Genomic DNA, 14,107 nt, shown 5'->3' on the forward strand with positions numbered 1-14,107 from the left:
GCGGCGCCGGCGACAACCGCGTTTCGCGCTTGCGCAGAAGGAAATTAAGCACGGAGGTCACGGTGCGCGGAAATGAGGTTTCGCCCGCGAAATCCCCGTCGTTCAAAATATACGATTATAAAATGCATGTATGAATAAGGAAAATTTACAATAAATAAGGCTTTTAAAATTGCAACGCTCAGAGTTTTTTTTATCTCAATTTTTTTTGTTGATTTCTGAAAATTTATTAGTTTTTAACAAAATTAATAAAATAGCAAATTATCTTACCGATCACAGGAAATTTAGAATTGCCCATTAACGACATCTAGCACGCGCGACCGGCATCACGGTGACGTCGGCTGACTTGTCGAGGACGGTCGAGGTAGAAGAGACGAATATCAATGAAAACTGATGAAAACAAAACTGGGAAAGATGTGCGGTCATAACGCGACGTTGTTTATTGTGCTCTCGTTATTTCTGATACTGTTCTGCGACACGACGTCATCGGAATGCATGCAGCTGGCTTCCTGCATGTGCTCGTTACCGGACGGCCATTATTACAATTTGACCAGTCTTGCTGATGCAGAGTTAGTAGATTACGAGTTACTTAACCTCTATCCTTTCCTCGGGTCCTTTCTGTTTTTGCGTCGTGAAATATTTGTTGTCTCGTTCCTAGAAAAAGAAAGAAGAGTATTAGTATGAATTCAATCTGTTGTTGCCACAAGACTTCCGAAGGATTGATTAAATAAACAGATAAGATATTTTAATTGGCCTGTAAGGCTAGTGTTTGCATTAATTTAGATTAATTTTAGTCTTGATTTAACTTTCGTTTTATATATATATATTTTTTGGAACAAAAAAAGTTAGAAAATAAGTTTAATAAAAATATGTATATGTATGCCAAAATATTTTTAATATTTGTATATCTAATATTTGTAGAACAATCCATTGTAAGGTTTATTAATTGAACAATTATTTAATATTTTTAGACCACTTTTTGATAACAGGAATAATTGGACAGTATATTTTCATCCATGTACAAATCGACCAATAGTAATAGGCAATGATACCAAAACATGTGGTGGAAATGGAGTATCGGTAAGATTTAGGCAGATTAATTTATAAGACACATTGTTTTTTACTCATATTGAATATTAATACTCTTGCTCAAATTTATCTCAAATTTAATATATTTTTGCAGCTATGTATGAAGAATAACACAGAAGTATTAAATATGGGCACAGTACAAGAAACACACATGAAATTGACTGAAAACAATGTTTTATTGTTTGAAATACATCATAATAACACTAAGTCGACGATAATTATTTTCTGTAACAGAGTGGACAACAAAACAAGTTTCACATTGGATACTCCGATTCCAGACCCTAAAAATTTTGTAAGTGAAAAAAGTGATTATTTTTACTGCTAATGCTTGTTACAATGATGGAATATATAAAAATTAATTAATCAAAAATATTTGTAGTCTTTTAGACTGATGTCACCATATGGGTGTGCGATACAACCAGAAAGGGGATTATCAACAGGCTCTGTCTTGGTGATTTTATTCTTTATCAGCGTTGGGGTATACTTCATTGGTGGTATTATTGTGCTGAAAGCATTGAGAGGAGCGACGGGCTGGGAAATGATACCTAATCATGATTTCTGGTGCAAGCTTCCTTCGTTAGTCAGAGTAAGTGCCTCTGGTAAAGAAGCCAATAGTTATTCCATCTCAAGAATATTCACAATGATCAAGAGTGTTATTCTTTCATCTTTTTGCAGGATGGTGTTGTCTTCACTTTCAACTGTTGTCGAGCGGACAGCTACGAAAGAATATAATATAATGTATAATGAGAATCTTTTTGTTAAACCAGTTCGATATTTATTAAGTGCGCGAACTTTGTTCCAGTTTAATGTATTATAAATAGTCCATTTGTATTTCAAATACTTTTTCTATCCTCACTTTTGTTTTTAATGCTGTAAGACTTTGTATAATTTATCTAGCAGAGTTTATATAATATTTAGTTATATTTTTTCGTTGTGTGTATTAATTTTGTAAATTACTTGAAATTAATTTACTTATGTTGTACCGTTAACGTATATTTGTTTCTTTCATTATTTGTTTATGTTAAAAAATGTACATACATTGCAAGTTGTGATATTCCATTGCGCTGTTTCACGTGCCAATGTTAATTTTTTTTACCAGACAGACATTTTAATTTAATTTACAAGATTAATTTACTTGTGTATAACTGCAAGCTGTATAATGAACACCTGAAAACCGAGAAAACTATGTACCAAAGTATTGTTGATTCTTTCGAACGTTGTGTGAATATGCTTGTTTCAAAGTACAATCTGTATAACGACAAACCACAGTAAAGACGATCGTGAATCGTATAAGCTAATATAAACAATGTATGTTTGTAGGATAATATAATTTGACACTACAAGGGCCTAAATGCTAAAATCGGCCATTCTCTTACGGATATGCATTTTTCTCCAGAAATATATTTTTTTATAAAACTTTACTTTTTAAGGTTAGCGAAGCCACATGAGATTAGCTTTTTCTACAATTAGAGTAGAAAGCTCTCTTGCCTCTTTTATACAGCGAACTGTTCGTTTATACGTAAGCGGTTAGGTCCTTGTACAGTCAATAATGGCGGAAATGGTGATTTGATAATGTGATGTTTTATTAACAAAGTCTCTCAATAATACAAAAATATAAATACCTATATAGACACATTTTGTATACCTTTTTTACATTTCTACGTGCGTTACATGTGTAAAAAGTGCGACTATACATACTAACGATTAATACATCTACGTGTAACAAAAATATTTCACTATACTTTTATAATTTCCATCCTAAAAAAATACTTGTGTAGTAGTATAGATTTATCTCGTTTTTCTTAATCTGCTACTTTAACAATCAGATAATAAATAATGATATTATAAATGGGATTTATATAATTAAAAAAATGCTAGAGTAGCACAAGAGGTCTCCACATATTCCTAACAATCGGACAATACTGGATTCTTCAAAATTCGGGCCTTTGCATTCTCATCTCTTCAAGGATCGTTTACTGTCGGTACACTTTTCTTTCTCTCTCTGTGTTCTCTCTTTTTCCCTCTTGGAAGCATGCGAATGCACACGTTCAAAAACTCTCAATCTCGTCCACTTGAATCGAGACTTCCTGATCGGTTTGAAGGATGACCCAGCTGCCGTTGGCATTCAAATTATGGATGTTGATGCTCTTTGACGAAAAAACGTTTACGATGCTGGCGAAATCTTGCACTCGGTTTGCGCGATACAAGCAAATGTAGTCCCTAAGCACGATGCCGTTTGCAAAGACAGCGTCGTCCAAAGCGAGCAACAGCGACTGATTGTCACGCACGGTACCTGTAATGGACACAAAAATACCAATAACATCATGTCCAATTATAGATATATTAGAACATATGTATTTTACTCGTGTTACTTTTCAATAAATACTATGAATGCAATATTTTATACACATTATATATAAATTTTATTAAAAAATTTTAATCTACAGAAACTTGAAAAAATTCTGCTTTGACTTCTAGATAAGTTTTCTAAAATTAGCAAATAAAAAATCTAGTAATGTTTCAATTTTTGGATAAAAATAATGTTCACTTTCTATGACATTCTGTTTTCGGGAATTTTAGCAGGGTCTTCTTAATCGCGTTCTAAAAATAAGGTATTTACAGTTTTTGAATTGAAATTTAATTCCTATACGATATATATTAAACTATAATATTACCTTTGATGGTATGTTCTCCAACTTTCACGATGACTGCTCTGTTATCATCCTCGATGTGGCCTTCCTGTAACTCCACGCCGATATCCTGCGCCAGGGTAGGCGCGTTAACTAGATTCAAGCCATTCTTCGTCTGACCAGTTAATATGCCGACTAGAACGGCCGTGTGTATGAACTGTTTGTCTTTCATGCCGTGTCCCACGGTGTAGCTGTGCACGACTGTGTTTAGCTTGCCCTTGAGGAAGCGACCGGCTAATCGACCCAATTTCTTCGACAATTCTATCCAAGGCTCGTTCTCGCTTGTTATAGCGGCAGATAAGACCGGGGCGTTTACGATACCGGTCACGGCGTATTCCGTCGATTTGCCGGACAAAGCCAAGAATTGCTGGGCAATTTCTACCGCTACTCGCTGCTGGGCTTCCGCCGTGCTGGCACCTATAATTAAAAATAACATTATTTCCATAATTGACGCGTTCAAAGTTGCAAAATATAAGAAAAGATACGTTAAGTTGTTTTACTGCAATATTTAAACAAACTAACAAAATGTAAAAGAAACTAATTGAAATAATAGTTACAAATGGAAATATTATCTTAATTTAACGTTTGACATATAAATTGAAAGTATTGATAATACACACCGAGATGAGGCGTCGGGACGACTTTTGGGTGTTTAATGAGCTCTAAAGTGATTGGATTCTTCGGCGGTTCCTCTATGAAGACGTCTAAAGCTGCTCCGCCACAATGGCCGGATTTCAATGAATTCAAGAGAGCCTCTTCATCAACAATACCACCACGTGCGACGTTAACGATGTATACTCCTTTCTTGCATTTCGCCAAGGTCGTTGCGTTTATCATATCTAAAAATTATAATATAGTTTTATTGAATTACAATTGCAGTTACATATATAAATGCAGTGAATGTGTCTTAAAGAAAAGAAAATAATTATTACAATAATTATCTTTAATTAAAAAAATATATAATTATACTCTAGTGATTGGTAATAATTTTTAATAACCATTTGATCGATGCAAAAGACTTGTCATTTTTTTTTTTTTCAATTAAATTCTCTTCGAAATAAAGTTTCTGAGTCTCTCGAGAAGATAACCGATGAATAGTTTCAGATTGAATGATTCGTACTTCTGGTTTGAGGTATGAGCGGCGTGTGAACGGTGATATAGTCGGCGATAGGCCATATCTCCGCCAAACTGAGCTTCCTGATGCCGAGCTCGGCGGCGGTCTCGTCCTTCAGTATCGGATCGAAGGCAACGATGTTCATACCGAAGCTCTGCATTCTGTAGGCCACCTCGCGGCCTATACGGCCCATCCCGAGGATCGCGAGAGTCTTGCCGGACAGCTCGTATCCGGAATACAACTTCCGGTCCCATCGGCCCTCCTTGAGCGATTGCGCGGCCTGTGCCACGTTGCGCGCGAGCGTGGCTATCAGGGCACATGTTAGCTCGCAAGCGCTAATGCTGTTGCCACCCGGGGTGCTGCAATTATCAAAGAGAACGATTAAAACTAGCGGCAGATGATATAATTAATCTGTAGGCGCACAATCAATGAAATACACGTAATTTAAATCTATTTTAGGCATTTATTTTCTTGCTGCTTGAATCTCCATTGGAGATCTAATTCAAGATTCAGTTAATTAAATTCCAATAATACACACGCGCTAATTAAGTCGCTAATTAACTGGTCATAAAATGAAAGAAAATTTCTTTTGTTCCGTTTAACGGGATTCCAGCAAACCTGTTATACTATGAATTATTGGAGAACTGTTCTGAAAGTCTTTCAGGCGAGAAAGAAGTAAGTTCGATTGAAAAACAATTTTAAACCATACCCTTTATCCAATTGATTTTTATCGTTTTTCGAATAAAACATTTCAAGTGGAAATTCTCGCTTGAGATTGATACACTTGAGAAGAGCTGCTACGTTAAAAAAAAAATTCAATTTACTTCTTAAGTTTTTTATCTCTATTATGGACAAGGTAGATGTATGTGATCGTATACGTACTTTAATACAATTACTCCTTTACGTGTGGCAGCTTGAAGATCTATGTTGTCGACCCCAGTGCCAGCACGTCCGACCACGCGGAGATTTGGACAAGCGGTAAAAACGTCTGCCGTAACTTTTGTCTCGGATCGGACGATGAGGGCATCGTGATTCTGTTGGACAGGAAGAAAACATACATTTTTTAAAATATTTTCTTCAAAAATTATTAAAAAATATAAGCTGATAAAATTTTATTCGGTGCAATTCAGCCTAATAATTTTGTACGTAAGAAGCAAGAAGCGATAGATTGAGAAGTTATTGTTCTTTGAGAGTATAGCACTCTGTTATGTAATAGTACTTGTATAAATATCAAAGATCTATTAGTTAGATTTGTCGCATACAAGTTGACCGAATTAACTTGTCTTCAATATATTATTTCCAATGTGTATTGGAAATAAAATTAAACCTTGTCAATATGCTCCGGATTTTTTTAGATTTTTTGAAAGAATAAGTTCTGAATTGATATTCAATTTATATCGAGTGCAAAGTAAGTGAGAAGGGATGTACAGATGTAAGTTTTGTATCTGTATGGCTTTATGATTAAGAAATATGATTCAGCTCATTGGTTACGGGGACTACTGTTTGTGAACTTGTGCAAACTGGTTACTAAACTTGCGCAAAGTGGAGAGAAATGTATTGCATGGCTAATCAGTTCAGACCTCAGTTCAATTATTCGCGTAAAAATAAAGAGATAAGGATAATGTGCAATCGCATAGGCGCCTATCGAAATTATTCTCTTGGAATCGGCGCACATTTCCATCGAACTATAATTGGAGAGACTCCGTGATCTCCAACTTAAAAGTAAAGATGCTTCGTATACTGATTAATACTTGCGACACAAAGAGAGGTATTCTTTACATTAGTTTATAAATGTTAAATAGAGAAATAATTATTCTTTAATTTTTGTCTGTTGAGAAAATTAAAGAAAGAATTTTGGCAATCGTTGTTCTCCAATTTCAAAAAATCAATTGCAATAGTTTAATAATTAAAAAGTCACAGCTTCGTAAAATAAATTCTTCTCAGTTCTTTTCAATTGACTTGTCCTTCGTCATTTTGTCCTTTTGAGAAACTGTCAACAGAACCGCGTCTAGAAAGCTTCTCCTCGAATCTATACGCCCTGTAGTCTTTTCCTTTTCCATTCGCGTTGGGACACAGAGAGGAGACACCGTAATCTCCAGTTTCTTCGACTCGAATTATCGATACTGGTTATACGCAGACGTTTATAACTACGTTACAATTTCTTTTTATCTTTTTATCTTATCCTCGGCTTATACGTTACAACGAATGAGTCACAATGCAGATGGAATGTTTTCTATTTTTTATAGTCACATTTATCTTGTAAAATAAAACGGAAAACGTGGCCTAGGTCAGGGAGGATAGAGGGAGAAAAGTATGCAAAGACAGCACGGATACCCAACAGATCTATTGAGAAATGCGAAGGGATAGATCCAATCTCCCTGTACTGGCGCCTATGTGTGCGCACATGCGGAGCAAACCGGTGATACAACGACCCGTCGCAGCTAACCGGTATCCATACTGGCCGAGTAACCGGATACAACCGGATTGTCGACTCGAATGTGAGCAATTAAGAAGAAAGAAAAAAAATTAAGTGACAGAAATGGGATGGAAAGAAACTGGCGGTGAGACGGAGAGAGAGAGAGAGAGAGAGACAGAAAAAGAGAGCAACACGTACGTCCCACATGCTACACGTTACAAAACGATTGCATTAGATCGAGAATGTCCCGCCTTAAGATTAATTGGGAATCAAAGATGCAGAGCGAAATTCGGAGCATGGAAATATTCTCTGATATTTTTAATTTAGACAAATTATCTGAAATTCAGATTTCGATGATGATGGAAGACGAGACCGAGTTATTCCTCATAATGCCAGAAAAAATATAGTTCTTTTTGTCTTAAATTAATGGTTGAAATATAGATCAGTTACATTTTTTTAAGTCTAAGTTGTCTATGCAAGATTATGATTTTAAGAAACAATAATTTTTTAAAACTTGATAAATTTAAAAATAACATTTCGTCAATTTTATTGAATATTTGCCTAACACAGAAAAGCGAGATAGTTGCATTAATTTATTCAAAAGAAATTTCCGTTCTTATGTAAGTTTAATCGATTTATCGCGATCCGGACGTAACGCGCATGGAAAAAAAATTTACAGATAGAGAATTCGATTAACAGAATCGGCTTAGCGTACGAACGAAAAAGTAGCCTATTAAAAATGAAATGATAATCTATCTATCTATCTATCTATCTATCTACGATAAAACACGTTTGCGTCGTAAAAATATATATTGGCGAATCTATCTAATAATAAAAGTAAAGAACAAAATTATCTCTGGCAACACATGTACACAGATTTGTGTTTGTAAAGATATTTCTGTATTTAACGAGGATTCCTCTTTGGAAGTTTCGGAGCAGTTTCCTTTAGGAGTCGTTTAGAATGACTGCGCATCTTTCCTGCATAACTTCTCGACGGGGGGTATTATATACGTCGTCGTAACTGTGTTTATCTTCCGCATGAATACCAACGCTATCTAATATTATCGATGATATGACTTGACACGTGATATTTTTTGCTCGATAGATCGTAGATAACAAATCGTGATTTCAATTGCCAAAAACCCCTACTCTCGAGAAGAGATAAATCGTACGATCTTCTTGACGATTAACGTCATAATTTTATGTATAAACGTGGACACACTTTACAAATCGATATCAGCGATGTGAAAAGTACAATGGATGATTGTTAGTGATAATTAACAGCTCATCGTATTTGAATTCCACTGTTTATTTCGTTTTGTTTATCATTAAAATTTGCTGTTCATCATTCCATCAAATAAATATGTAATATTGAAAGCTTAATACAGATTATTTGATTGATTATTTTATTATTTGATAATAAATGGATACAAATATAGCGAAAAATTTTCCTTAAATACGCAGTTCAATTATACCTTCAATTGTTACAAAGTATTAAAATAGAATGGCCGTTGCGAGTTCATAAAATCAATGGACTGTAGCTACTGATTCATAAATGCCTTTAAAATAAGTTGGACTTGAAATGAGTTTTACAAGTTCAGAAACGTCACTGAGGGAAAATCATGGAAAGACCGATCTTGAGAACAATCAATGTTGTCTTGCGATTAAAATTTCGAATAGTTTTTAAGAATTTTAGAATCGGAGCGGATTGTGGAATTTAGTGAACGAGAAGGGAAGGGAAAAGGATCGAAGTGACCTTTTCAAGTAAATTCCTTTCCAAGTTCCAGACTTTAAATTACCACCGTTCTTTTTCCACACACAGAGACGGCTCCCCGTTTTTACAACCCCCGGTCTTCGACGGCGGATATCGAGCGGAATTTATAACCTTGCGAGATGAACCCCCCCATCAGGAGTCGCTTTGGCTCGGCAGAGCACGGAAATTGCCCGCAATTTTACAGTAGTTTTGCGAGATCCATTAAAAATCAATCCACTCACCTGCAGCTCCTTGATCAGCTCATCCTTCGGCAGCTTGTATTTCGTGGTGACCGGAATGCCGTATTCGGTGAGCAGCGCTCCGCAGGACTCGTCCACGGGATCGCTTATGAAGACGCTCCTGAAGTTGATCGACATGTTATCCTTGAACAAACGGAGCCTTTGAACGCCTTGTTTGTCGGAATAGAAAGAAATCGCTGATCGCGCGTGATTTAGCGGTGACAATCGTGAAGTGAACGTGAGTTTTCGCGCGATATAAATTCGATTCAATTGCTATTTTTATTTCATTGATTGCTAATAATAATGTGTGACTACGTTCTCTGGAAATTCTACGTGCGAGCATCGTTTTTTTCTGAAGGATTACGGAGGAGGCTTACGATCGATTGACGTTTATAATTGATCGGTAATGAATATAATTTATAAGAGCTGACAAGCATCGCAAATACTTTTTTTTGATATTTATCGAGATATAAACCGACGGCAAACAATTAGCGATGGTTAAATTAAATACATCAGAAGTATAATGATTGTCGGTAGTCACTATTCACGTAAATTTCAATGATTAATTACTTAAATAATGTTATCAATCTATATTTTAATTAATAAGTCTTGTCTCACTCTCTAACATAATAATAATAATAATAAAAAAATTGTATTTCCATTAAAAAAATAAAATATAAAGGATTTAGAAAAAAAGTATTCTTTTTTTATAAAAATGTAAAAATTTTTTAAGTAAATATGTTAAGAATATAATTACACTCCTTTTATTAAAAATTCTAAATTTCACAAAAAATAATTAAAATTTTTATCTTTTGTCTTTATTTGTATTTTTTTATGAATTACATGAACGCGATGAAAAAACAATTGCGGAAATTGTGGAAAATAATTAATCGCTATTAAAGATTCCGGTTTCGTAACATCGAGCTTAATAAAGTATTATTCAAAGAAATAACTCGAAATTGCCGATTTATTCGCTCAGAAATTATAATACCAGAGCCAACGTATTCATTGTTGCAACAGAAACAGGACATGGCTAGTCAGTGAAAGTTATATAAGCGAAGCTAGATGCACATTTGTTGCCAGCTCGGCGAAACCTAAGATTCTCTTTCGCCGATTAACAAATTTTAATGGAACTTTTTCGCCTTAAAGGTCACTCTAAAACGAAAATTATTAACTACAACGCAACGTTCTTGAATGCGATGCTTGTTAAATTGTCAATTCCGAGCGATTAACGAGTCTCTTCCTTTCAGAGCTCCTCATAAAATTTTATCATAGAGATAAAGACGACGCTTGGTGGCGATGACCGCAAAATACAATTTTGTGCCGGATAATAAGAATTTAAAAACAATCATTGCCCTCTGGAGCGCTATCTCCAGAATTGTTATTACTTTACACGATGTTTCGCAGAGATATACGATCACCGACGAGGTTTCTCGGATGCTTCGTGCATTTTCAATCGACTTTCATGAAACACGCGCTCCCACACGACGGAAATTCGAGGTCAGCAACAAGTGTCAGATTTCCGTAACTTTCCGAGCGTGGCATAATTCGACGAGTCGAATTTAAATATGCGGGACCTACCTCACTGGTGTCTCTCGTCTTGCTTGTAGAAGTAAAATTCGCAGCACGTAGCGCAGCTCGATGGACGCGGATGGAGATCCTCGTGGTATCCCTACTGTGTGGCTCTCGTGCGTACACGGTGGTCCAACCGTAAACTGGCTCGTGGTACTGTCATTTATCTTCTTATAGCGGAATCCCCACTCTCCCGGGCGATCAAGTGCCGTGAGTGAATTGTCGACGGGGCTGGTCGTCGTCCCTCTTCCTTCCCGGAGCCGTTCGCCCGCTCGGTCGGTCGGGCGAAAACGCCCGCTCGGTGTCTACGCACGCAGCACACTCGGTGTCACGAATGTGCCCTCACCTTGCTTGGATAGGCATTTTTAGAACGCGTTCAGATAACTATTATTATTATTATGTCTATTTGTCGATCTGATCCTGGCGATTCCCGCAAACTTTCCGGTCAACAGTTTGGAGGATTCTGACATTTCGAATGGAAACGGAACATCGTGCGTCATCCTTATCGATCATTCGCCCCAGACATTCGAGTATGGGTAGAAATTGAAATAGAACGGGATAAATTAAAATTTAATTGTGGAATGAACTGAAGTAAATGAAAATTGAAATGTCGAGTGAACGACATTTCGCGATGACGCGAGCACAAGTAATAGATGAATCAATTGTGGTACATTCTGTAGATATATATAGATTATTCGTTTTATATAAAGAGATTATTCGTTTTATTATTTTATTATTTTCATTATTTCATTCTTATCGTTTTAGGTATTGTTATAAAATGTAATTAAGAAAAAAATCGTTAAAATCTATGTTGCTATTTTTATCAATTTTTATTTAATCAATGCAACGGTTTTTATAGCTAGATTAGGGAAACTTAAAAAATTATAATATTTTTTATATTACCCTCTGTTATCAAAAAATTTATCGGTCATTGATAGTACTCAACAATAGCCTTGATAACACTTATTTTGATCGCAAGAAATTACTTTTTAAATCAGGTACGTAGCATCGTAACATAGAGGAATAAAAATTCACATATTTTCATCGTCAGTTACATAAACGCAAACTCGTCACTGAGAGATCTAATAATTACAACAAGATGTAATTTTATTATATAATATTATATAATCTATCTTAAAAGTAGGCGTAATTAAATAATAATCTGCATGGCAATTATTCTTAAATCCATACTTTTAAGTTTGTATTCATCGAATGATTAACATCAAAATGATTCAGAGATTTGTCTTATTTCATCAAATACTGACTTTTATTTTTACACACGTATCAAAGTTAATAGTATGATATTTTTTAAAGTGTAATTGTAATAGTTCTTCTATTTCGAGTCGAGTATATGTATATCGCATTCAAACTTTTAATGCAAATTTAATTCTTGTATTATCTTGGTATAAGAAACGATAAATATAGAGGTATCCTTTAAATCATTTTCGACGACCGTAATACATAAATTACATCCTACGCTCATAATACACAGTCGACTTCGGTGCTTGAAAGACGTAAATGGCCGTAAACGAGCGCGTAATTGATTAATGTGCAAGGAAGAAAAAAAACGAGAAAGAAATAGAATTCACATCTCGGTTCGGACGCGTTCGAAATTCGAATCGCGCGGCGGAATAAGACCGACAACGGTGTCGAAATGCGGCGGGATTCATCCGGTGAACTTGCGTAAAAAAAAAAAAAAAAAAACGATAGCACCACATTTCTGCTTCGCGGACTAAAAAAAGGCGCGTTATCGCGTCGCGTATTCGTTTAAAGAGCGCGTGGAAGCGCAAAATATATTTTCCATCGTCGTGCAACACGGCGGGGGTCACGGCGGGTCGCGCGACGCGAAAGTGATGCAACAATTGCCGCTGCTGCTGCTACTGCTGCTGCTGGGGGTCCGCGATTCAGCGATAAGCAATCGTAATACAACGTGATGTCTCCATAACTCGTCTCGCTGGTGCAATCATCCCGCGCGTCTTGCTCCGTCGTCGCGTTCTCTCTCGCAAACAACTCGATTCTCTCGCTGTGTCTCTCTGACGACTGATAACACGATTGTGCCGCACGATGAAAGCACGGATCTTTCGCGTGTGTTTAGAACAAAGTACCAAAAGAGAACGCCAAACTGAATTAATTCCAATTTATTGAAACGCGATCGTAAGGCAGCAGCAAGCTTTTCCTCGAGTGTAACATGATTATGACGACAATTTCCGGTCTCTACGAAGAAAATACAAGAAAACGATTTCCGATATTACAATAAAACTCTTCTTGTGAAAGTTGTGCCTTTCTTTCACATGCTCGTCGATTATAATTCAACACGGGGAAAATTTTGTATAAAAAATTATTATGTACAATATATATCGATAATTTAATATAAAAAAAACATAGTAAAAATTTTTATAACTTCTTCTTCGGTCTGCGCTTACTGCATACCACGGGAATTTTTACTATAAAATTTTCCTCTGTGAAATAATCGAGACTTTGAGTGAAAAAATGCGCGCTTAAATTTTAACAAAAAAAAATTCTTTTTTTTGTGCTGTAAAAGAGCCAGGGTTCGCGATGATCCCAGCTCGACTTTGCTTTCGGCTTGACATAGGTGGGCGGACTATCTATGTATGTCAAATTAATAATGCACGTCGCGTGTAGTCTTCTCGACGGCTCTCAAATTACGGCCGTGATAATTCAGCACGATTACTTTCCGCCATTCGTGTAACTTTTACCCGATATCCGTGCAGCGAAATAATACGTCTGTGCAAGTACATCGTTTTGCTATCGGTGCAAGATCACCCGCCGCATCCTGTTTTTCCCTCGATAATAGCGCGCGATTTCAGGGATCTCGCAAATACGTGCCTTCTCATAAAAATCGAAATGAAACGCGAGGCATTATCAATTCCATATTGTTTTCGCGCGTCGCGCGCGTCAAACAAAATAACGTGTTGCTTTGTGCGTCACTGAAGAACCGGAGATATCGTCGGGCGTCATCAAGTGGCAAGAAATCATCTGACTCCGGTACCCCCAGCGGACCACGTTATCTTATCGGCGTGGAAAATAACTTCGCCGTAGCGACTCCTTTTCGCGACATGACGACCGATCGCGGGTCAGGAAACGTTACGCACTTTTCCACCCAGTTCGCCCGGAGATATTACGAGAGAAAAAAATTGATGATATTTTAAAGGGGGAAAAAAAAAAGAAAGAAATATATGTAGGTCGTTATCCGGCAACGCTCGCACAATGGGGCGG

The 14,107-nt window shown here is 36.4% G+C and overlaps 2 protein-coding genes across 2 annotated transcripts; one reads left to right on the forward strand and one right to left on the reverse strand.

Moving 5' to 3' along the window:
* Nucleotides 1-328: 328 nt before the first annotated feature.
* Nucleotides 329-2,711, forward strand: LOC105837840 (cation-dependent mannose-6-phosphate receptor). The gene is made up of 5 exons (XM_012682956.3): nt 329-566; nt 969-1,077; nt 1,181-1,378; nt 1,466-1,672; nt 1,762-2,711. The coding sequence occupies exons 1-5, from the start codon at nt 391-393 to the stop codon at nt 1,816-1,818; spliced, it is 747 nt and encodes a 248-aa protein (XP_012538410.2). The 5' UTR covers nt 329-390; the 3' UTR covers nt 1,819-2,711.
* On the reverse strand, nt 2,649-11,573 carry LOC105837841 (hydroxypyruvate reductase). Its single transcript, XM_012682957.3, has 7 exons — nt 10,880-11,573; nt 9,302-9,442; nt 5,773-5,924; nt 4,897-5,249; nt 4,397-4,615; nt 3,762-4,193; nt 2,649-3,379 (listed from the first exon to the last, which is right to left on the reverse strand). The coding sequence occupies exons 2-7, from the start codon at nt 9,434-9,436 to the stop codon at nt 3,135-3,137; spliced, it is 1,536 nt and encodes a 511-aa protein (XP_012538411.2). The 5' UTR covers nt 9,437-9,442; nt 10,880-11,573; the 3' UTR covers nt 2,649-3,134.
* Between the last annotated feature and the right edge of the window lie 2,534 nt (nt 11,574-14,107).

The sequence above is a fragment of the Monomorium pharaonis genome, chromosome 11 (genome assembly GCF_013373865.1).
Source record: "Monomorium pharaonis isolate MP-MQ-018 chromosome 11, ASM1337386v2, whole genome shotgun sequence".
Taxonomy (NCBI): domain Eukaryota; kingdom Metazoa; phylum Arthropoda; class Insecta; order Hymenoptera; family Formicidae; genus Monomorium; species Monomorium pharaonis.

Excerpts from the sequence above, each read along its gene's own strand:
- LOC105837841 (XM_012682957.3), bottom strand. The coding sequence starts at position 9,436 with ATGTCGATCAACTTCAGGAGCGTCTTCATAAGCGATCCCGTGGACGAG. Across the intron at positions 5,925-9,301 it reads AGCTGATCAAGGAGCTGCAG|AATCACGATGCCCTCATCGT; the intron begins GTGAGTGGATTG and ends CCTGTCCAACAG. Across the intron at positions 4,616-4,896 it reads GCTCATACCTCAAACCAGAA|ATATGATAAACGCAACGACC; the intron begins GTACGAATCATT and ends TATAATTTTTAG.
- LOC105837840 (XM_012682956.3), top strand. The coding sequence starts at position 391 with ATGAAAACAAAACTGGGAAAGATGTGCGGTCATAACGCGACGTTGTTT. Across the intron at positions 1,078-1,180 it reads GTGGTGGAAATGGAGTATCG|CTATGTATGAAGAATAACAC; the intron begins GTAAGATTTAGG and ends ATATTTTTGCAG. Across the intron at positions 1,379-1,465 it reads TTCCAGACCCTAAAAATTTT|TCTTTTAGACTGATGTCACC; the intron begins GTAAGTGAAAAA and ends AAATATTTGTAG.